Here is a 24,666-nt window from a genome sequence, read left to right on the forward strand (position 1 = left end):
AACATAGTTTTTTTGTGTGATTAAGGCTAAGGAAGCAACATTTATGACATCATTGTTGTCATATTTTATTGCTGATATCAAATATGTTATTGAAACGTAATCTTGACAAACAGTTTTGGAGATTTACGTCTTTTTCCATTCAAGCAGATAGGAGTTGTACTTGTATGCCTATTGTGTCCATAAAAAATTGCTACCCGATGGTTTACCAAAGCTGGCCACCGAGTGAACCAACTTGCCTCTAAGGGACTTTGATATCACTTACTGCAGGAACTAGCAGTTTCTTGACCTCCTCGACAGCTCTTTTGAGTTTGATCTCAGCGCGGTTCTGAGAGTCTTCCACAGTGATGAGGACATGCAGGTCTTCATTCAGATGTTCCCAATTAGGTTTTCCCCTGTTCTGCTCTTCCTGTTCACAGAAAAACAAAAAACAAAATACTCTAATCAGAGACCTCACCTGATAAGACTGAAGGAATAGTTCACCCAAAAATGAAAATATAATGACTTTCTTTCTTATGCGGAACACAAACAATGTGAAAAAGGATCTACATTTTGATCTGTTCTCACCCAAAACCGATCATATCATTTCAAAAGACATGAATTAAACCACTTGAGTGATATATATTACCTTTATTTTGCCTTTATGTTCTTTTTGGAGCTTGCAAGCTTTGGACCCCATTGACTGGCAGTAAATGGATATATTCACATCATATCTTCCAAAAGAAAAAACAATCTTCATTTGTTTTCCGCAGAAAAAAGAAAGTCAAGAGTTTGAGACAGCATAGGGGTGAGTAAATGATAAAATAATTATCATTTGTGTATATACAACTTCTTTAACATAATTTCACACTAGGTTGGTCTTTTGTCACTGTAAAGAAGCTATTTGGTTCAAAATATGAGCTCAGTGCATTTTTTTATATTAAATTTTTTTTCTCCCCTTTTCTCCCCAATTTGAAATGCCCAATTCCCAATGCACTCTAGGTCCTTGTGGTGGCGTAGTTAACCCAACGTGACTCTACCCACCCAAGTCACTCAGCACGCCCTAGATTTGAACTTGTGACTCCAGGTGTGGTAGTCAGTGTCTTTACTTGCTGAGCTACCCAAGTCCCAAATATTTAACTTTTAAAATAAAGTAACAAGTTCAGTATTACATTTGTTTTTGCTGTGCTATCATAATTGGTATTGAGAATTGTGGAATTCACTGGTATTGGTATCAACAACTGAAATTTTGGTAATGTGACATTCCTAACCCGCAAGGCCACATTCCCAACAAGACTTTATTCAAATGTATTTTCCAGGTCCATTTTAATACTTGGAATCTACAACTTGTAAGAGTACAGTCCACTTCCTGTGAGTGTGCGGCACCCAGTTTCCATGGAAACTTTTCCAGACACTCATTTCAAGTGTGCAGCAACACATGGACCTAAAATATCAACAAACATAGACAAGACTGCTTGCCATAGCAACAGTTAGCTTGGGGTCAAATGACTGTCAGTTTATCTCAGGGTTCTGACCTGCAACAACAGTGACAGTTGCCATAGAAACGGGGTCTCGGGCCCGAGAACCTAGTCTTATTGAATACATTGTCTCCAGTTGGGTTTTTCATCACAGCGGGGCTTATGTTTACGACACAGAGCTCAGCCCCACAGAACAATCAATTACTGTGAACTCGCTCGCCGCCGCCTTCTTCAAGCAATCACACAGATCGCCTGCGTCTCAAGGGTAAAGTGTGAACGAGAGAAACAAAAACATAGACGGCCCAGTCACATCCTTGACTGGGGGACGCCAGTCTCAGATCACAGTAGGTGGCGGAGTATTCGCTAATAAGTGGCTGCCACCTCTTCAGAAGCAAGTAATTAGATGATCAAATATATGCATCCAATAAGGGTACAGTCTTGCACACAGCTGGTAACATGCTAATAATAACTGTGACTTGATCAAAGCAACAGCACAATACATAGATGTCTTCTTTATTTGGCCTACTTTTGGTGGGAATGCAGTTTTGTGCACAACACAGCAAACTGCAACAAAACTGCTTGCACGATGCACCTAACTATAACAGCGATACATCAAATGTGAACGTAAAAAGCCAATCCAAAGCAAGCTATTAATTACAGAAAGTTCACATCAATTCTAAATATTTCACAATCTATCCTGTAAGGACTCATACACCTAAAAAAGTATTTCCCGCACAGCAATTCAGTGACGGGGCTGAGGCTACAGCACCACACTTCAGTTAGAGTTGAATATGATGAAATAAAAAGATATGTATTGCAAAATAAAGCCAAGACAAGCATATGTTTCTCAAACACAAGCATCCAGTGCGACCAGTCCAAATCACTGTAGTCAGCTCTTTTAATAAATTACTAAGAAAGACTCACAAACTCACAAGTTATCGGTTTGAATCAGTCTTTTGAATCCTATACTGAATGAAATCTGGTGGAGTGGCTACAGAACAGAATGCCCCTTCCACTTTTCAGCCTTCTTAGTTCCAGAGGTATTTTTCCCATAATTTTTTCCATAGTAATTAAAAGTTAGCCTTCATAAAAAAGTTTTAAGCCATGAACTGATCCAATCAGCTCTGAGGTGAATCACAACATTACAAACTTTGATTTGAAGCAAAAAAAGTATTTGAAAATCAGACTAAGGGTGTGTTCACACTTGGCAGGTTTGGTTCGATTAAAACGAACTCTGGTGCGATTGCTCTGTTAGTGCTGTTCATTTGAACAAGTGTGAAAGCTGCCATCCAACCTTGGTGCGCACCAAACAAGTGGACCGAGACCCCCTGAATAGTGGGTCTCAGTCCGCTTCCAAACGAACTCTGGTGTGGTTCGACTGATATACCAAAGACGTCTAAACAGACCAATAACAGGAAGTAATTTGCCTTTAATACTGACCTCAAGCATATCTGGTTCTTCTCATCACAGGAGCTATGTTGCCCATTACAGTTTGGTACAGGCGTCGGAACCACCGTCTCCTTGCAGCATATCTTCGTTTGTGTGTGCAACGGAGGAATTCCTGGTGCTGTTTTGACTCCTTTATACATATTAGCTCTTCGTTTGTTCTCAGCTGCCGAAAATACCACCATATATACATAAATCCAACAACCATATTTAGCCCAGCAGCCAGCATTGTTTTGGATGTTCGGCAAATTCCGTTGCAAAATATACGTCATAAAAGCTGTCCAATCAGGTTGTGATCTTATCCTTATGCCTTTTGTTTTGTATCTTTAGGTTCAGAAGATGTTAAACAGGTGGGGCAATTGTGTCATAGTACTGTATACTGTATAAGGAGCCTCCAAAAACAGCCTGGTCCTTCAAGAGCAAGGATCGTTCAAGACTTGTCAATTTTCCAACAGATGCTTCAGCAAATAATCCAGCACTTTGAGAACAATGTTCCTCAAAGACAAACTGGAAGGATTTTGGGCATTTCACCCTCTACAGTGCACAATATAGTTAAAAGATTCAAGGAATCTGGTCAAATCTCAGTGCGTAAAGGGCAAGACAAAAACCATTTCTGAATGCGCATAATCTCTGATCCCTCAGATGTCACTGTCTTAAAAAATGGCACTCATCTGTAATGGATATCATGAACATGTGCTTGGGATAACTTTAGTAAACCTTTGTTAGTCAACACCACTCGCCACTGCATCCACAGATGCAAGTTAAGACTATACTATGCAAAGCAGAAGCCCTACATCAACACTGTCCAGAAGTGCTGCTGGCTTCTCTGGGCTCGGTCTCATCTTAGATGGAAAGTAGAACAGTGTAACTGTGTTTTTTGGTCAGAAGAGTCCACATTTCAAAAAAATATTTTTAAAAACACAGCCATCGTGTTATCTGGGCCAAAAAGGAAAAGGACCATCCAAGCTGTTATTAACGTCAGGTCCAAAAGCCAGTGTCTGTATGGGCCAGGGGTGTGTCAGTGCCCATGGCATGGGTAACTCGCACATCTGTGAGAACACCATGAATGCAGACAGATATATACACATTTTGGAGCAACATATACTGTCATCAAGCACCATCTTTTCATGGGATGTCCCTGTATTTTCCAGCAGGACAACTTCAACCACATACTGCCCGGATTACAAGTGCATGGCTGTGTGAGCAGAGAGTGTGGGTACTAGACTGGCCTGCCTGCAGTCCTGACCTGTCTCCAATTGAGGCATTGTGGCGCATTATGAAGCACACCATACGACAACGAAGACCTCGTGCAGCTAAAGACATACATAATGGATGAATGGGGGAAAATTCCACTTTCTAAACAACAAATTTGTCTCTTCAGTGCCCAAATGCTTAATAAGTGTTATTAGAAGAAATGGTGCTGTTTCACAGTGGAAAACACTCGACTGTCCCAACTTCTTGGAGTGTGTTGCAATCATCTGATTTGAAATTACTGTAATTAAAAAAACAATTCAAATTCACAGGTTAAAACATCATATATCAGAATCAGCTTTATTGCCAAGTATGCTTACACATACAAGTAATTTGTCTTGGTGACAGGAGCTTCCAGTGTACAACAATACAAAAACAGCAGCAAGACATAGATAATAATAAAAAATAAAAAATAAAACTAATTATACACATACGTACAGACACACACATAAATACATACACACATACACATGGGTAGTGCAAATCTAATACAATCTGTTATGTACAGTGCAAATACAAATCTGTTATGTACAGTGCAAATGTTTTTTTGTTTTTTTTTTTCAGAGGAATGAAATGGCAGAAGAGGTTGGATGTGTTGGATAAATATAAAAAAGACTAAACTGTGTATTGCACATAGTTATTGCTCAATGGGGCAATTTAACTGTTCATGAGGTGGATAGCCTGAGGGAAAATACTGTTCCTGTGCCTGACGGTTCTGGTGCTCAGAGTTCTGAAGCGTCGGACAGAAGGCAACAGTTAAAAAAGGTAGTGGGCAGGGTGAGTGGGGTCCAGAGTGATTTTTCCAGCCTTTTTCCTCACTCTGAAAGTGTATAGTTCTTGAAGGGGGGGGGGGGCAACCAATAATCTTCTCAGCAGTCCGAACTGTCCTTTGAAGTCTTCTGATGTCTGATTTCGTAGCTGAACCAAACCAGACAGTTATTTAAGTGCAGTGGACAGACTCAATGACTGGTGAGTAAAACTGTATCAGCAGCGCCTACGGCAGGTTGAATTTCCTCAGCTGGCGAAGGAAGTACAACCTCTGCTGGGCCTTTTTCACAATGGAGTCAATGTGGGTCTCCCACTTCAGGTCTTGTGAGATGGTAGTGCCCAGGAACCTGAATGACTCCACTGCTGCCACAGTGCTGTTTAGAATGGTGAGGTGGGTCAGTGTTGGGGTGTTTCTCCAAAAGTCCACAATGATCTCCACCGTTTTGAGTGTGTTCAGCTCAAGGTTGTTTTGACTGCACCAGACAGCCAGCTGTTCAACCTCCCTTCTGTATGCAGACTCATCGTCATCTCGGATGAGGCTGATGACATTGGTGTCGTCTGCAAACTTCAGGAGCTTGACAGAGGGGTCCTTGGCAATGCAGTCACTGGTGTAGAGGGAGAAGAGTAGTGGGGAGAGCACACATCCCTGGGGGGCACCAGTGCTGATTGTACAGGTGCTAGAAGTGAGTTTCCCCTGTCTCACAAGCTGCTGCCTGTCCGTCAGAAAGCTGGTAATCCACTGACAGATAGACATGGGAACAGAGAGTTGGTGTAATTTATTCTGGAGTATAGCTGGGATGATAGTGTTGAAAGCTGAACTGAAGTCCACAAAAAGGATCCATGCATATGTCCCTGGTCTGTCCAGATGTTGCTGGATATGATGCAATCCTATGTTGACTGCATCATCCACAGACCTGTTTGCTCGATAAGCAAATTTAAGGGGATCTAGAAAGGGTCCAGTGATGTTCTTCAGGTGGGCCAACACCAGTCTCTCAAATGATTTCATGACCACAGACGTCAAGGCGACAGGTCTGTAGTCATTAAGTCCTGTGATTTTTGGTTTCTTTGGGACAGGAATAATGATTGAGCGTTTGAAGCAGCATGGGACTTCACACTGCTCCAGTGAAGATCTGTGTGAAGATGGGGGCCAGCTGGTTAGCACAGGATCGAAGACACGCTGGTGAGATGCCATCTGGGCCTGAAGCCTTCCTCGTCTTTTGTTTCCGAAAGACACGGCTCACATCATCTTCACAGATCTTAAGTGCAGGTTGAGTAGCAGGAGGATGTAGGAGGGGGGTTGCAGGAGGTGTTGGTGTTTGTGTGAAGTAAAGGTCAGAGTGGGTGTGGGGTGTGAGATTGGGCCTTTCAAATCTGCAGTAGAACACATTCAGGTCATCAGCCAATTGTTGGTTCCCTACAGGGTTGGGGGGAGGAGTCCTGTAATTTGTGAGTTGTTTCATGCCACTCCACACTGATGCAGGGTCGTTAGCTGAAAACTTGTTTTTCAGCTTCTCAGAGTATCTTTTTTAGCCACTCTGATTTCCCTGTTCAGTGTGTTCCTGGCCTGATTGTACAAGACTTCATCCCCACACCTGTAAGCATCCTCTTTGGCCTGATGAAGCTGCCTGAGCTCTGCTGTAAACCATGGTTTGTCATTGTTGAACTTTAAATAAGTCCTAGTAGAAATGCACATATCCTCACAGAAACTGATATATGATGTAACAGTATCTGTGAGCTCATCCAGGTCTGTGGCTGCAGCCTCAAAAACACTCCAATCCGTGCAATCGAAGCAGGCTTGTGTTTCCCGCTCTGCTTCATTGATCCATCTCTTTACAGTCCTTACTACTGGCTTGGTTGATTTAAATTTCTGCCTGTAGTTTGGAAGAAGATGAACCAGACAGTGATCAGAGAGTCCCAAAGCTACTCTAGGGACAGAGTGATATGCATCCTTTATTGTTGTGTAACAATGATCCAGTATATTCCTGTCTCTGGTGGAGCATGTGATGTGCTGTTTGTATTTGGGCAGTTCACGTGTGAGATTTGCTTTGTTAAAATCCCCAAGAATAATAATAACTGAGTCCAGGTATTGTTGTTCCATGTCTGTGATTTGATCAGCCAGCTGTTGCAGTGTCGCATTCAAACACGCATTTGGCACGATATACACACTCACCAGAATAAACGAGGAAAACTCCCGCAGCGAGTAGAAAGGCTTACAGTTAATAAAAAGCGCTTCCAAATTAGGACAGCACATCCTCTTTAACGTTGTTACATCTGTACACCAACTTTCATTGATGTAAAAGCATCTTCCACCGCCTCTCGTTTTCCCCGTTAACTCCGCGATGCGATCCGCTCTGAACAGCTGGAAGCCCGGCAGATGTAACGCGCTGTCCAGAATGGCTTCACTCAGCCAGGTTTCTGTGAAGCTCAAGGCAGCAGAGGTTGAAAAGTCCTTGTTTGTGCGGGTGATGAGATGTAGTTCGTCCGTTTTGTTAGGAAGAGAGTGGAGATTCGCTAAGTGAATACTCGGCAGTGCTGTTCGAAAGCTCTGCCGACGGAGTTTGACCAGCACACCGGCTCGTCTCCCTCGCCTGCGTCTCTTGAACAGCAGAGCTGCACCTCCAACTAAAATGTCTAGCAAAACGTCTGAATATTCAAAAACTGGGAAAAGATTGTCTGGTACATGCTGTTGAATGTTCAGCAGTTCGTCTCTGTTAAAACTGACTGGAAAAAGATTACTAAACACAGGACAAACAAACAAAAACTACAAAAGAACTGAGGAGCTCCACACCGAGGCAGCCATCCGTGGCGCCATCATGATGATCAATCAATCATATAATGTGTAGTTGTAGTGCTTTCAATATTGCAAAGGGTTAATATAATTCACAAATCACACCTTTTTGTTTTTAATAACAATTTTCAAACTGTCCCAACTTTTTCGGAATTGGGGTTTTAATATGTGAACATTTCACATAATCTTGAATAACAGTGTAGTCACCAAACGCCAGCGTTGGGTAACGTTACTTTTAAAAGTAACTTGTTAGAATATTGCGTTACTGCTTAAAAAAGTTACTTAATTAATTAAAAAATTTTTTTTTTTTTTTGGAAAGTAAAGCGTTACGTTACTTTTGTGTTACTTTTTTCTCTCAGCCACTTTCTCTTCTACTATGCTATGCATTCCATACAAATAAGCCATGCATTGCATGCTAGCTACTGTACAACACTCATGTCAAAACATAGTAAACAAACAAAGTAGGTCTTCACATCATATTTACAAACAGACTATTTTATTAAGTGACATCATAAACTTGGCAGTTTTTGTAAAGATGATTGAACTTTCACAGTCCCTAATCCTACCATGTGTTTATCACAGAAAATATGACAGTTATCTAATTTAGAAAAAGTAACCGAGAGCGAGAGAGAGAGAGAGAGAGAGAGAGAGAGAAAAGATGCAGATGGCAGCTCCATTTGACGTCTGGCTTGTTTGCCCCCGGCTGTAACTTTCCTATTTTTCTCTGGATTGCTTGGCCACATTTTTCACAAGATTTTTATATAAGCCCTCTTTTGCTCTGCTGTCAGTAGTTTAAGCAGTCCTTAAATTGTTTATAAAGCAACACATGGTTTCAAAATCTAATAATCATTCTTGCACAATATTCAAAAACACTTGGCAAATTTTATTTTGACAAGCTATTAAGACAAGAGCCCTTTTAAAAGCAGAACCCTTCTGGCTGCTGTCAGAACACAATCATGTCAAAGTTGTGGAAACAGCTGAGGTATCAACTTTCCATTTTGATTGTCTGTTGAGGCTTCCTAGACGTGCAACACCTCGTCTGGCTAAGAATGCTGAGCCACCAGTCTGTGTTCCTATCCTGACTGATAAAAACAACCTCTATAAGCATCTCTGTGGATGGTTGATGCGATAAATGTGGGTTGTGTAATACACTGAGAGAATGACACTTTGCCTGAAGCAACTCAGCCCATTGTGTTCCATTAATTCGCCATCAGTCTGAATTAGCATTGCAGAGTGAAAAATCTCACCAATCCCTGAAACCCAATATTTTTTCTGTATGCTCCTAATAGTTCATCTATATGCTTGTGTAGGCAGTGGAAGTTGTTATGTAAGGAATAAACACAGAAATTAGAAAGCCTCAAATTGATAAAATGAAACAAATGATTGTTTTTGAGTGATTTATTTTAAGCAAATAGGCAGTCTGTGTTTGTGGAAGAGAGATCACTACTATAGACTTAGTGTGTGGGAGTGTAAAACAGGCCTAGAGGATTAAACCAAAGACTGTAAATTATTTTTAATATTTGCTAGTGTCTGTATGCTAAGTTTAAAAGCTGACAGAATGACATCAAACGTCTGAAAGGCGTAGATGCCATTAAAGTATAATAGGCTTTAGTAGCATTATTTGTTCTTTTAAATAGTGAATGGCGAGAAAGGAAGTGAAAGAGCTCTCTTGGAGTTTGAAAAACAGAAGAGAATTCTCCTTTCTCTAATAGCACTCATTTTTATTTTAATGCAAGTCATTTTTCCTCTGTGTCAGGAGCCTTAGAGCATGCCTCTGCTCTACAGTGGAGAAGCCCATGCAGACTCCGTCAGGAATTCCATTAAAATGGAATTGCCTAGATTTTGGCATCTACTGTATTAGATGCCTTTCCATTTGGCATCTACTGTATTAGTTATGCATTGGCGCAAAGGTGGTATATAGTATTTTACACTGAAAAGTATGGTCCTTAAAATGCAAGTGGATGGAGATTTCTCTTTTGAAGCTCCAAAAATCACAGACAGTCAGCATAAACGTCATCCATACGGCACCAGCTTTTAAATTAATGTCTTCTAAAGCGATACAATCACTTATGGTGTGAAAAAGATAAATATTTAAGTACTTTTTAACTATAAACCATCACTTCTTTTAGGCTTCACGAGAGGGTGGAGATCACGCAGTCTCTCGTGTGATGTATTCCGTTGCCATCACACAGAAGTACTCTCACGTTCTCCTCTCGGTTGAGACATCCAGGATAAGCACACAAACGCACCATTGTGAGTAAAGAAACATAAATACAGATCTAAACCAAAACCAAAGAAGGTACTGTACAGCGTTCCTCCTTCTCACTTGTAAACAGCGCTGCTCTTCCGGCTGTGTCGCACGTGCGTCAGTTCTCAAATTTTTCAAATGCCAATGCGATTACGTCACACGCGCATACCGCTGCAGAACAGAAGCATGATTTAGAGTTAAAAAAGTACTTAAATATTTATTTTTTTTGCACCAAAAGTGATTGTGAAGACATTCATTTAACCGCTGGAGTCGTATGGATGACGTTTATGCTGACTGTCTGTGATTTTTGGAGCTTCAAAAGAGAAATCTCCATTCACTTGCATTTTAAGGACCTACTGAGCTAGGATATATTTTATATTTCTTCAAATGTGTTCTGGTGAAGAAAGAAAGTCACACCTGGGATATCATGAGGGTGAGTAAATAATGAGAGAATTTTAAATTTTGTGTGAACTATCCCTTTAAGGGACAGAAAAAGGAAAAAAAGGATGGAAAGGAAAAGAAAGAAAAGGGAATCAAATTTTTTTTTTTTTTCATTGGAAAGGAAAGGGACATAAAATAAAAGTAAAAACAAGAAAACAAGAAAAAAGGGAAAGAATAAAGAAAAAAGGTAAAAATGACAAATGAAAAATGAAAGGAAAAGGGACGGGAAGAAAAGCTCACCTTCTTCTTGTCTCTCATGGAGCCTTTGCCTCGCACCATAATTTTGCAGCCCGTCTCTGCTTCCAGTTGCTTGGCTGTCAGACCACGGGGCCCCAGGATTCTTCCAACAAAATTAAACTGTGAAGAGACATCAAAAAGGTAGAAAAATCAAGATCAGTGGAAGACATCTGTATTTTACACATCTGGCATGAACATCCAAGTGCTTTAGATCTGAAGTGGATTAATGTTCTTGCCAATACCAAAACAGTATCAAATGGGCATGATGCATTTCTATCATTGTGCACAAACTTGCATTATGTATAAACATAGCTTTTATAGTTTTAATCCTTAAAGGGATAGTTCATGTAAAAATAGAAATTGTGCCATCATTTACTCACCCTCAAGTTGTTTAAACCTGACCTTCTTTCTTCCATGGAACACAAAAGGAGATGTTTGGCAGAATGTTAGTCTCAGTCACCATTCACTTTCATTGCATCTTTTTTTCCATACAATAAAAGTGAATGATGACTGCAGCAAACATTCTGCCTAACATCTCCTTTTGTGTTCCACAGAAAAAAGAAAGTCAAAACGGGTTTGGAACATGAGGGTGGGTAAATGACATCAGAATTTTCCATTTTTGGTGCACTATCCCTTTAACTATTTAACCAAACTTAGTTTGATTCTAGTTGAAAGAGACCCTTCAAAATCACATAAAAAAATGCCAGAATTCTGACTCATTAGAGAGAGGCAGCAATGGCCACATCCTCAAGGTTAAACACACGAAACAGACCATCATCCCCTCTGCTAATGGTTCCCCCATATGGAAGCTTTGGCAGTGTTTGAACATAAACTGTTGCATGGTAACATAATTGTATCATTCAGTCAAAAGGACTTTGTAAAGCCTGGCAAAATGCATGGAATGTGTAATCCCCCTTTTATTGAAAGGGGAATATCAAGAGACCAAGTGCGGTTTTGGAATGTACCAATTGCCACAGGGAAGCCTCAACAGTTCTCCACCCTGTTCCTGCACTAACACAAGTCACATGGAACAAACGTAACCTTTAACAAAGGGGTCAAAAAGTCACAAAAACACAAATACCCACCTAAGTTAACAGCGAACATTATTTGGAATAGGTATAGGTTACACAAGCCCCTCTCTGCGTTTAGGTGTTTTAAGTCCAATGTAAATTCATGTTCCATTTGATTTTTACATGGTTTCTGGGTTTAGGCATATGAACACTATTACATAACACTATCACTATCAACAAGCAACCAATAATAAATACCATATATTTGTATGTTTATATGAACACATTTCTTAATAAAAACCAAGTATATGCATTTAAAAAAAAATATTTGACATTGATTTAAAAATAACAACCTCAATAATACAATAAAAAGTTAAATCTGCTGGTATCGCTGGACAGTGTTACTTTAGAAAGCTGAGTGGTTAAGGGCCATTCACACCGGACACATTTTGCATTTTCCTGCACTGTTTTTTAATTGTACTTCTAGGTAAACATGTGCTAGATGGACATTTTTGACCGTTGTGATATGTTTTACTGTTTTTTCAGCATCTCACGCAGGAGCATTTTTTAGACACCTTGTCAGTAAAATGAAGTTTTTCGTTATATTCATTGTGTTACGTCTAGCTTTTTTTGTTCAGTGTGAATGGCCCCTTACACCCTGTTTGATCTCTTTTCATAATATTTTATTTATTTTTATATGGTGGGATGTATAGTGGATATTATTTTCTCATCTAAATTCTTAGGAGAAAACGCCCCCGTAAGTAGGTTTACTATTGCTGTACAGTATAAGGGTGCGTGTTTGATTGCTGTCAAGCACTAAGCATATTCTAAGCATCTTTCGTTGATGACATTCCCCCCAAAAAAAAAAAAAAAAAAAAATGATATCAGGAAAGTAACTCAGTCGTGCAGTGTAAATTCCAACAGTCAGAGTGGATTTTACTAGTGCGCTAAGGCTCATCACAACAGTGGTTTATAGAAAATCACCAGTCAAGCCAACTGAATGTAAAGCTATGATTTAGCCCCTGGCATGATTTATTGCGGGACCAGGACACTGTGCTTTTCGGCATTTGCAGGCTGGCGGCAGGGCCGCTCTTTCAGCATTTAACCTTATCTGTCACAAGGGTTGAATGATAAGCCAGGCAGCTGTGTCTCTCTAAGGGTCACAATGCATTCTCTTCCTTTTAAAGCTCATGTCCTCTCAGGCCGCTCACAGCTGCTGGGGGCCGTGAAGCCTCCGTGCTGTACATTTAGAGATGAGCTCATCACACTACTGTGTGAATGGCACTGTTTATCTGCCTGCGTCCTTGTGTTATTGTAGTTTTGAGCAATGTTTGTGCAAGTGTTTGACTTGTGAACTTCTCTGTCTGTATGTTTGTTAACCCATGTACCTCTGTTTAATCGTGAGATCACAAGATTCTCAGTTGGATCATGTTGATCTACGTATAGTAATTGCAATGGCCATCATTACACAGCTCTTTTCTGTTCAACGACAGTTTAAAGTGACCACCTCTGTCAAGCTCCATAAAGAAAACAAAACAAAGAAAAACAAAGAAAAACATATGATAGCTTTGTGTGATAAACAGGAAGGCTTAATAATTTAAGAAATGATTCATTGAAAGTCTTCCCCTCTATCATAGCTCTCAAATCAAATGAAATCAAAACCTCCTGTCATTGACATTGTCAAGTGACACAACTAATGACAACATATTTGATTTGAGAGCTTTTTGAAAGGAAAGTGAATAACGACTAGATTTCTGTCTGTTCCTCACATTAAAAGACACTGTATGGATTCAGAAGACTTAAAATATAGTGCATATAGCGCATATGAACTACTTTTGTAGTGCTTTTATGGTGTTATTTTTGTCTGTTTAGGAGCTTGACAGACTTCACTATGAACTATTCTTGAATGGCAAAGAGCTATATAAACATTCTTTAAAAACTAATCTTTTGGGGGGGCCTGGGTAGCTCAGCAAGTAAAGACGCTGACTACCACACCTGTCAATGTTATGTCAATTTCGAATCCAGGGCATGCAGAGTGACTCCAGATTCTGACTGGGATTCGTCCTTCGCTACCCGGATTGAGGCGATTCACTACGCCACCACGAAGACTTAGAGCGCATTGGGAATTGGGCATTCAAAAACATAGAATATCAATGTAGTTATCAGTGGGTGTTTCCAAACCAGGATGGGCGTTTCTCAACTATCCACTGAAAGTAGGGAATCTCAGTGTAGTAGGTAAATCGTGTAAAGCGGTTGAAAAACACCCTGATTAGAAAAAGCCCATTTTTGTTCTGCAGAGACACAAGTCTCCAAAATGCTAATGAAATGCTAAAGTAACATGTTTATGAAATCCATCTAAAGTGTGCAAAGCTCAACAAATAACTACGAAGCATTGAATAAATCCCATTACTGCCCCAATGGCCAAAGGGAAAGGAGTGGGAAGAGAATGACAGAATGAGAATCACTCCAAATGGTCTTTACAAAGAGACAGTGAAAGCATGCAGAATTGAAAACTAATTATCATCCCGCCACCCCTCCCACCTCCTCGTCAAAGTCCACATTTGTTTTCACATGGACTACACTGGCAGGGATAATGTTCTAGATCATTCTCTCTGAAAGAGGTGGGCAGCTGAGGGCAGAGAGGCCATTGACCTGTGTGTCTCTCACTCCTACTTGGCACAGATGCTGGGATGGTGACAGTCCTGACAGGTTCTTACGGGATTATCAGAACCCAGGTAGCATTACAGGGGAGCAAAGCCACTCTCAAAACAAGCTTGATGATTGACGACCACAGATAAGATGATGATTTGTTGAGCCCCTAACTGATCTACAACAGAAAACGATCAAAAAGTGTAAAGACGAAAAATATATATTTTTTAAAAAGGTGTGGGGGCAAAGCGATATATCCAAAAATAGATAACAGGGCTCAACAATAAGGATGTGGTTATGTTCGTTTATTCCAATGATCTTATATTCGTTGATTAAGAACATGTCTTTTTATGCCTGATGTAAATACAGTATGTCACCAAGGTAATGCTATCTAGCAGGCTAACATTGATGAGGTTTTCACAAAATTGCGAGACTTGTGATAGTCTTGGAGACAGTTAGAATGGGTTGAAGTGTTCATGAAGTTTTAAATTATAGTTTTACAATATACTGTATAGCCAGTGTCAGAAATGGATATTTACATTAAAGGGCAATATTTGTCCCCTGGATTAGATTTTTAGGGGCATTTTTTACCTTAATGAGGGCATTTTTTTTTCTAACCATTTAAAACATAAACCATCTTGTCGTTTATGTCAAATAATTCAATCGATTCATTAACAATAATGCTCAAGATTGAGAATTTTTACCTCTTACCCTAAGAATTAATTTAACATCAATTAACATTTTATTTTTAATAATAATATATTAAGAACTATATCAGATTTTACAAATAAAAAATAGTAGAATTCATTATGAGGCTATTTTCTGCCCATATACGTATGTTGCATTTCTGCCTTTATTTTTTGTCATTTTTGCCCTGAGCTCCCCTAAATTTGACCCTGATTAGCTGAAGAATTTCCAGCTATTATTGCAAATGAAAAACAAATTTTTTTTTATAGTGTTTTTTTAAAACAAAACAAATTGAATGAAACATATATATTTTTAACACTTATAAAAAATATGTTGCTAAAAAATAAAAAGTATCATTTTTTTTTGTGTGATGGGACCAGTGAAACAGGTAGCTGGGCATGTAGAAATCTGAAAAGTCCTTAGTGTTGAGCCCTGAATAATCATGATAATTGTGAAATATCATACATGAATGCACCCCACTGTGGGCGGTCGTGTGTTGTTTCAAATGACTTTGCTGCTTTGTGAAGTTTGTGACCTCAATAAGTCACTCAACAATGGGAAATTCTGAGCAGTTGTCAAAATGTATCACATTTTAATACACTAGACACCAGACAGCAAATTAGAGGTTCCTCTTTGTTGTTATCTATCAGACTAATCTATTCAAAGGCTTTACTTCCTTCAAAAACATGTTTACTTGACACAAGAACAGATTTTGCATCTTTTATTTTTCTTACCCATTGGTAAATAATTTGTACTTGTTTTAAGCATATACATAAGCATCTAAACCTGAAAGAAAAACACTTAATTCAAGATAAATTCTCTGAAAACAATAAAAACAATAAAACATTTTAACATCTTGCACAATTGGGCTTCTTGAGTAAATTAATTTTTTTAAGTATGTTTAGATATTTTAGTGGAAAACAAGACACAAACACTTGGCACATTTTTAGCAGTGTAGAATTTCTCTTTTCATTTTCATACATTTCATTTTCATAAGTTAATTGCTTACACTTTCAGTAGTAAGTTGGGTTTCACCCTGATATTGAGGTCCATGCAGAGAGGTTAATTATAACTAAATGAGAGATAACAAAAGAGCCCCTGTTGCACGTCTCTCATTCAAACTCGATTAACCCTGACCCTACTATCCCTCTTATCAGCTCTTTAGGATCGCGGAACCATGTGAGAGGACAGCCGAAAACACTTCTCTGTCTACTCCTAATCTCCTCAACTTTGCCTCAACCCCAAACCCGGTCAGCATCAAACAGGCCACATAATCATCCACTCAAAACTTACTGCTTTATTGAGTGCACCCACAAATATTTCAGTTTAGGCTTCCTTGTAATCCACTCTGAAGTCTGATGACTGTTTCTGCTTAAATTATGATTTCAGAGAGAAGTGAGAAAGTTGTTCCTTGCCAACATGATTCAACAGTCATGATGTCACAGGACAGGGTGAGAGTCTCCATATAATGCCCAGAATCCCTGTATAAGGCAATATTTATCATGCTTATTGCTGTCTTTTGATTACTTCTGTTCTAGCATAGACAAGTAAACTGGATCAGTAAGTATTTTACAAAATGTAAAAAATTAGACACATGATCTTCAGCACTAATAAATACCCCATCTTGTATTTACATGCACTGATCAGATTATAAGTACACTCTAAGTCCACATAACACTTAACTTTAAAGGAAAATCCCATTTCTGTGTGTTACTATTCCAGTAATACCATGAATGTGGCATTAATTCTATCCAGATACAAATCTGCTGTAACTGAGCATGTTCCACTTGATGCTGTATGCATAGATAACCAGAGCAGTATGCACCTGGTGCACCTTTCTTCTCAATAAATCTTCTGCTTTACTTTGAAATTAAAGTATGCAAATTCAAAGGCAATTTCTTTCAAAGGTAACTTTCTCCTAACACATTTTAATGTGCAGAGACCATTTTTAATTAAGCCATTCATTAAATTCCCCAAAAGGTATACATAAACACTGCTGTGCTTTACATTTTATTGTTCTGTTTTATTTCAACAACCCCTCATAGCAACATTAACTTTACCAATGGTGGGAGACGGGGCAGGACAACCTGTTCGTCTGACCAATGGTGTCACTAGTGGTGGAGAAATTACACACTCCACTTAAGACAAACCGTTGGCATAAATGTGTTTGATTCTGAAGAAAACATAACTACAAGATAAATAAACCTGACAATTTGTATATATTTAGATTAAAGTTGCATCTATACAACAGTCTCTGTAACTAGCCAACAAAGTTATAAACTCCAGTGAAATTTCTACTTTGGAAAAGTAACTTAACACTCACGTCTGGAAACTCTTTGACAGGCACATAGAGTTTCTCTTGGAGTTGTGCGATGGGCCCCACAGCATCCGGGAGCTCCGATGTTCTTTTGTCTGTGCTGCCGTTCAGTGTGTCATTGTACATGTCCTTCCGTACCCGTCCAATCTCTGCCAAACAGACAAATTACAAGCTCAATTATACAAAAGCATGGAGAGAATTAAGCCCTGGAGAGTATGAACAGAAATTAAAACTAGAAAAAGTTATAGAGCAAAAAGTGCTTAAGGTAAAACATCGGACAGAGGTAAACCTCCAGAAAGATCATGCCAGCTAAGTCACCACATGAATACTTTCTGCAATGCAATAAATATGCAAAGTGCATAGTTATGCAAACTTTGCATTAGGGATGAGTCACGATGGTCGACTAGTTGATTAGTAGGGTGGACCAGTTTTTCTTTTTTTATGTTTTAATATTTTTATACAATATACTGTACTGTGTGTGTGTGCATATATATATATATATATATATATATATATATATATATATATATATATATATATATATATATATATTGCTGTTGTTTTAAATGTTCTGTCATAAGTATTGCATTTTAAAAACAGCATTTGAAGTTAAAAAATAGTCCAACTTTTAAAACCTATATCACTTTCTTCAGTGGAACGCAAAAGGAGATGTTAGGCACAATGACTGCCTCAGTCACCGTTCCCTTTCATTGTATGGGAAAAATCTGCAGTGAAACTGAATGGTGACCGAGGCTGTCATTCTGCCTAACATCTCCTTAAGTGTTCCACTGAAGAAAAAAAATCATAAAGGTTTGGAACAACAAAAGGGAGAGGAGCTGATGACAGAATTGTTCAGGTGACCCACAGACTAGTCAGTTTGGAAATTATTCCCTTAAAAGCTATAAATATGCAAATTCCCCACAAATAGCACAGATGTAATATTCTCTAGACAGTTTAATCTGAGTGTAACTCATGGCTGATAAAGCAATACACTTTCTATCTTTCTTCAAAAAAAGAAATTACTCCTGTAAAAAATAACTCAAAGAACTCTTGATGAGTTCATGCAACTATTTAATTCAAAAACAACTCCTAAAGGGCACGAGAGCCCAGCTAGCCATGGAGATATGCACCATGATGTGCATTTGCAAAAAGTGAATCAGACACCAGACCCTTTGAATTCTCTCTTGTCCAAACCGTAGAATTCCAAAGAGACCAGCTTAAAAGACTGAAGCAATGATTATTATTTAACAAAGGCTCTTTGGAGGATATTGGGAAGAGGCAGAAGTATATTCTAATGGATTAACACTGATGTACAATATGGTTCAAAATGACAACATCAAAGCCTGGCCCAGGACTGCAGATTAATTTGACCCCAATATAACCCTGAGCGGAGCCAGCTGTAGCCCATTGGGCTCCCATAGGATCCTCTCAGAGCAAAGCAAAGAACCTCAACTAGATCTGATACACAATAACTCATTGGTACTCAGCGGGTCTCATTGGTCTTTTCTCTGAATCCCACCCCCACCAGTGCCACCACCCACACCCGGTTCCAAAGAATGAACGGGGTTTCATGAGCCTGTCTCTCATATGCCTTAAGTTAGTGAACGTGTGTAAGCACACATACACTCAGTTACGTACAACACATGCTCTTGGCACAGGCCCATCAGACCATTTGCTCGATTCTTGCTACGAAATTCCAAAACAAAGCTTTTTGTGATCTGCAATGTATATTAGGACTGGTTTCATCAGTATGCACACATATGCTACCATTTAGAATAAAGATGAAAAACAGCCTCAAAGTGAATTCTGCCATACGATGCCTACAGTGAAACACAAATCCAAACCTATTAAGGCATTTAAAAGCTTTTGGCAGTTCAAAGGTGAATAATTGACACATTTTGGCCTTTTTAATTGTGTAATTGGTCACTCTACATTGAGTGTGGAAAGAAAGGTGATTAAACAGCCAGACAGATTATATTTGGTTTTGTGTTACTCCACAGCTTAAAACTCCAACAATCTCTACACTTAAAACTAAGTATGACTTATCCCTTCAGTTACAAGAGACTAGGGCTGGATGATATATATAAAATATTTACAACTCTTTTGCAATGATTTTCCTGGTGATATTAATTAAGCAACATTGTGAATGCTATGATAAATTTAATGCACTTTTTCTTTTGGCGTTAAGACTTCTAAATACTTAAGACGTCTTTTCTAAAGTCAATAGACTAGTTTGGCAAACCTTATTTGTCTCAAGACTCTCGAGTATGAGAACATTAAAACAGATGTTTTAATATTTAAATTGCATCTCTGATTTAAATTTCAGTAGCACAAATGGTGTTAGGTAATGGTAACTTTACAGATCTTTATTGTAAAGGGTTTAAACAATGTTTTCCATGCTTGTTCAATGAACCATAAACAATTAATGAACATGCACCTGTGGAACGGTCGTTAAGACACTAACAGCTTACAGACGGTAGGCAATTAAGGCCACAGTTATAAAAACTTAGGACACTAAAGAGACCTTTCTACTGACTCTGAAAAACACCAAAAGAAAGATGCCCAGGTCCCTGCTCATCTGCATGAACATGCTTTAGGCATGCTGCATGGAGGCATGAGGACTGCAGATGTGGCCAAGGCAATAAATTGCGATGTCCGTACTGTGAGACACCTAAGACAGCACTACAGGGAGAGAGGAAGGGCAGCTGATCGTCCTTGCAGTGGCAGACCACGTGTAACAACACCTGCACAGGATCGGTACATCCGAATATCACACCTGCGGGACAGGTACAGGATGGCAACAACAACTGCCCGAGTTACACCAGGAACGTACAATACCTCCATCAGTGCTCAGACTGTCAGCAATAGGCTGAGAGAGGCTGGACTGAGGACTTGTAGGCCTGTTGTAAGGCAGGTCCTTACCAGACATCACCGGCAACAAAATCGCCTATGGGCACATACCCACCTTCGCTGGACCAGACAGGACTGGCAAAAGTGTTCTTCACTGACGAGTCACGGTTTTGTCCCACCAGGGGTGATGGTTGGACTCGCGATTATCTTCGAAGGAATGAGCGTTACACCAAAGCCAGTACTCTGGAGCGGGATCGATTTGGAGGTGGAGGGTCCGTCATGGTCTGGGGCGGTGTGTCACCGCATCATCGGACTAAGCTTGTTGTCATTGCAGGTAATCTCAATGCTGTGCGTTACAGGGAAGACATCCTCCTCCCTCATGTGGTACCCTTCCTGCAGGCTCATCCTGACATGACCCTCCAGCATGACAATGCCACCAGCCATACTGCTTGTTCTGTGCGTGATTTCTTGCAAGACAGGAATGTCAGTGTTCTGCCATGGCCAGCGAAGAGCCCGGATCTCAATCCCACTGAGCACGTCTGGGACCTGTTGGATCAGAGAGTGAGAGCTAAGGCCATTCCCCCCAGAAATGTCCGGGATCTTACAAATGCCTTGGTGGAAGAGTGGGGTAACATCTCACAGCAAGAACTGGCAAATCTGGTGCAGTCCATGAGGAGGAGATGCACTGCAGTACTTAATGCAGCTGGTGGCCACACCAGATACTGACTGTTACTTTTGATTTTGAAAATTGTTTTGCTTTGTTCAGGGACACATTATTCCATTTCTGTTAGTCACATGTCTGTGAAACTTGTTCAGTTTATGTCTTAGTTGTTGAATCTTTTTATGTTCATACAAGTAATTACACATTTAGTTTGCTGAAAATAAAAGCAGTTGAAAGTGAGAGGACGTCTCTTTTTTTGCTGAGTTTATATATATATATATATATATATATATATATATATATATATATATATATATATATATATATATATATACACACACATACACATTCACCTATATATTTATTACACACATATATATACATTATATATATACACACACACAGTATATATATGTAAATATTTATCTTCCTTACTATGTATTGTAATATTGATATGCATATACAGTTGAAGTCAGAAGTTTACATACACTTAGATTGAAGTCATTAAAATTTTTTAACCACTCCACAGATTTCATATTAGCAAACTATAGTTTTGGCAAGTCGTTTCGGACATCTACTTTGTGCATGACACGAGTAATTTTTCCAACTATTGTTTACAGACAGATTGTTTCACTTTTAATTCACTATATCACAATTCAGGTGGGTCAGATCCAGAAAATGATGTCAAGCCTTTAGGCAATTAGCCAATTAGCTTCTGATAGGCTAATTGGAGTCAATTGGCGGTATACCTGTGGATGTATTTTAAGGCCTACCTTCAAACTCAGTGCCTCTTTGCTTGACATCTTGGGAAAATCAAAAGAAATCAGTCAAGACCTCAGGAAAAAAAATTGTGGACCTCCACAAGTCTGGTTCATCCTTGGGAGCAATTTCCAAACACCTGACGGTACCACGTTCATCTGTACAAACAATAATATGCAAGTATAAACACCATGGGACCATGCAGCCATCATACCACTCAGGAAGGAGATGCATTCTGTCTCCTAGAGATGAACGTAATTTTGGTGTGAAAAGTGCAAATCAATCCCAGAACAACAGCAAAGTACCTTGTGAAGATGTTGGAGGAAACAGGTAGACAAGTATCTATATCCACAGTAAAACGAGTCCTATATTGACATAACCTGAAAGGCTGCTCAGCAACGAAGAAGCCACTGCTCCAAAACCACCATAAAAAAGCCAGACTACAGTTTGCAAGTGCACATGGGGACAAAGATCTTACTTTTTGGAGAAATGTCCTCTGGTCTGATGAAACAAAAATTGAACTGTTTGGCCATAATGACCATTGTTATGTTTGGAGGAAAAAGGGTGACGCTTGCAAGCCGAAGGACACCATCCCAACCGTGAAGAATGAGGGTGGCAGCATCATGTTGTGGGGGTTCTTTGCTGTAGGAGGGGCTGGTACACTTCAAAAAATAGATGGCATTATGAGGAAGGAAAATTATGTGGATTTATTGAAGCAACATCTCAAGACATCAGCCAGGAAGTTAAAGCTCGGTCGCAAATGGGCCTTCCAAATGGACAATCTCCAAAGTTGTGGCAAAATGGCTTAAGGACAACAAAGTCAAGGTATTGGAGTGGCCATCACAAAGCCCTGACCTCAATCCGATTGAAAATATGTGGGCAGAACTGAAAAAGCATGTGCGAGCAAGGAGGCCTACAAACCTGACTCAGTTACACCAGTTCTGTCTGGAGGAATGGGCCAAAATTCCAGCAACTTATTGTGAGAAGCTTGTGGAAGGCTACCCAAAATATTTGACCCAAGTTAAACAATTTAAAGGCAATGCTACCAAATACTAACAAAGTGTATGCAAACTTCTGACCCACTGGAAATGTGATGAAAGTAATAAAAGCTGAAATAAATAATTCTCTCTACTATTATCCTGACATTTCACATTCTTAAAATAAAGTAGTGATCCTAACTGACCTAAGACAGGGAGTGTTTTCTACGATTAAACGTCAGGAATTGTGAAAAACTGAGTTTAATTGTATTTGGCTAAGGTGTATGTAAACTTCTGACTTCAATTGTAAATGAAAATGATTCAATATAAATTTTCTTTGTGTTTATTTAATGAAACCCAGAGTTGAAAACATGCTTAGATTTTTACTGTTTAAGTACTTGGATCAAACATTTTTTACTTGGCTATAATAGCTGTTTGGTTGAAATAGTTGTTTGGTTCATCTGATTGGAGAAAAAAAAAATCACTCTTTTAAGCCTTTTCAGAGCAAATACATGGATGTTGACAAAATAAATAGTATCATAAGGCTTAAAAAAAGAAATACTATTTAAAATGCATAAATACTGCAGTCTGTTTTGACCATAAATATATTTCACCACAGAAGAACTGAAGTGACATATAAGGTGACATATAATTTCCACCCCCAGTTTGGCTGTTATTAGCACAACCTTCAAGAGCACTAAAAACAAAAATTACATGCAACTGGTCAACACTGAAAAACCACACATACGCAGACAGTGAGATAGTGCTTCCTACTGCAGACCATCATTTACACGTGTGTGAGTATAAGAGAAAGAGAGAGAGAGAGTGAGAGAGAGAGAGAGAGAGATCAAGACGTCTTTGATTACAGTTTGTGTTTGTTTACTGTCATCTGAGTCTAGCCTTCCGATACCACAGTATGATGCACGTGGTTTGGTTTGGCAGCTTGCAACGACTACATCACTGAGACATAAATATCACCTCCATAATGCCAGCAGGTCTCCTGCACTTTAAACACAGAGATACAGTAATCTATTCAGTTACTGTTATTTACCAATGATACACTGTCATATGTCTGGCTAAAATTACTCCTGCTGACACCTTTGTAAATTTCACACAGAGGATGAAGTCACCCAAGGGAAGTTTGCAACTAAATACTTATTCCAAATTTTGATTACATTTTTGGTCATTTTTCATGCTAGTTATACAGAAAGAACTGGCAATCAAGTATCTGTGCTGGCAGAAAGACAAGCATGATTTAATGCGAGACGTCAGACACATTCCTTGGTCTTCTGGTGAACAAAAGTGTTGCTGCCTGCGAGAGCTGGCGGTCTTCAGACCACGCTGGATGCTAGATGCAAACAAAGTGCTTAATCAACCAGACACTACTTCACAGTGTGTCATTACATAAGGCTCAGAGAAATGTGGTCTCACACACACTGAGATTCATTTAAACAATATAAAATTGAAGTTATCAAGAGAAAAAGACATGCATATAATTCTGTTGATGTTGCATACTCAAATACTCAACAGATACAGTATATCAACCCTCTGTTTACATTTCTTTAAAACACAAGTTGCTACATAAGGACTACAAAGGTTGTCTGATTTGTCAAGCATTTTAACTCACATCCTTGTAATCCAACTTGTTAACTTAGTGTATATGTAAAAAAATACAGCAGCTTCATGTTTGAGGTATGACTATGCAATGTACATTGTAGATTATTTTATTCATAAATCAAAAACCATTATTCTAAAAAAGAATAATAATAATTCTAAGAACCCATGGCTAATTCTCTTCCAGGTTTTAGGACTACAAACAGCTTTACAGTTGTTAAAATAATAATAATAATAATAATAATAATAATTTACAGGTTGGTACTGTTTTGAAGTTGAAAAAAGTAGTCATGCAATTATATTGTGTTCATGATTGATCATTACTGTTACCTACAAGTACTCAAGTTCTTGTGCTCATCCTTAATTTATGATGTAAAAAAATACAATTTTTCTTATTAATGCAATTTCTGCAGTGACTAATTGTAAGTTGGCCCTGATTTATGAGTCTTTTTAATTTTTGATATAACAGTCATCATAAAGTGCAGGACAAGCTGGTGATCAGAAACAGA

General features: G+C 39.0%; 1 protein-coding gene across 2 annotated transcripts in view; it reads right to left on the minus strand.

Moving 5' to 3' along the window:
- The window catches only part of LOC127426950 (protein quaking-B-like), a 54,804-nt gene that overhangs the window by 17,786 nt on the left and 12,352 nt on the right, over window positions 1–24,666 (minus strand). For both annotated transcript variants that reach the window (XR_007894876.1, XM_051674171.1), the window contains exons 2-4: window positions 17,303–17,445; window positions 10,637–10,753; window positions 263–406 (exon numbers count right to left, since the gene is read on the minus strand). Coding sequence is in view for 1 of the 2 variants with exons in the window: in XM_051674171.1 (XP_051530131.1) it covers window positions 263–406; window positions 10,637–10,753; window positions 17,303–17,445 (404 nt within the window). In the remaining variant the exon portion in view is untranslated. The remainder of the gene's footprint in view (window positions 1–262; window positions 407–10,636; window positions 10,754–17,302; window positions 17,446–24,666) is intronic.

Source organism: Myxocyprinus asiaticus, chromosome 36 (genome assembly GCF_019703515.2).
Source record: "Myxocyprinus asiaticus isolate MX2 ecotype Aquarium Trade chromosome 36, UBuf_Myxa_2, whole genome shotgun sequence".
Classification (NCBI taxonomy): Eukaryota; Metazoa; Chordata; class Actinopteri; order Cypriniformes; family Catostomidae; genus Myxocyprinus; species Myxocyprinus asiaticus.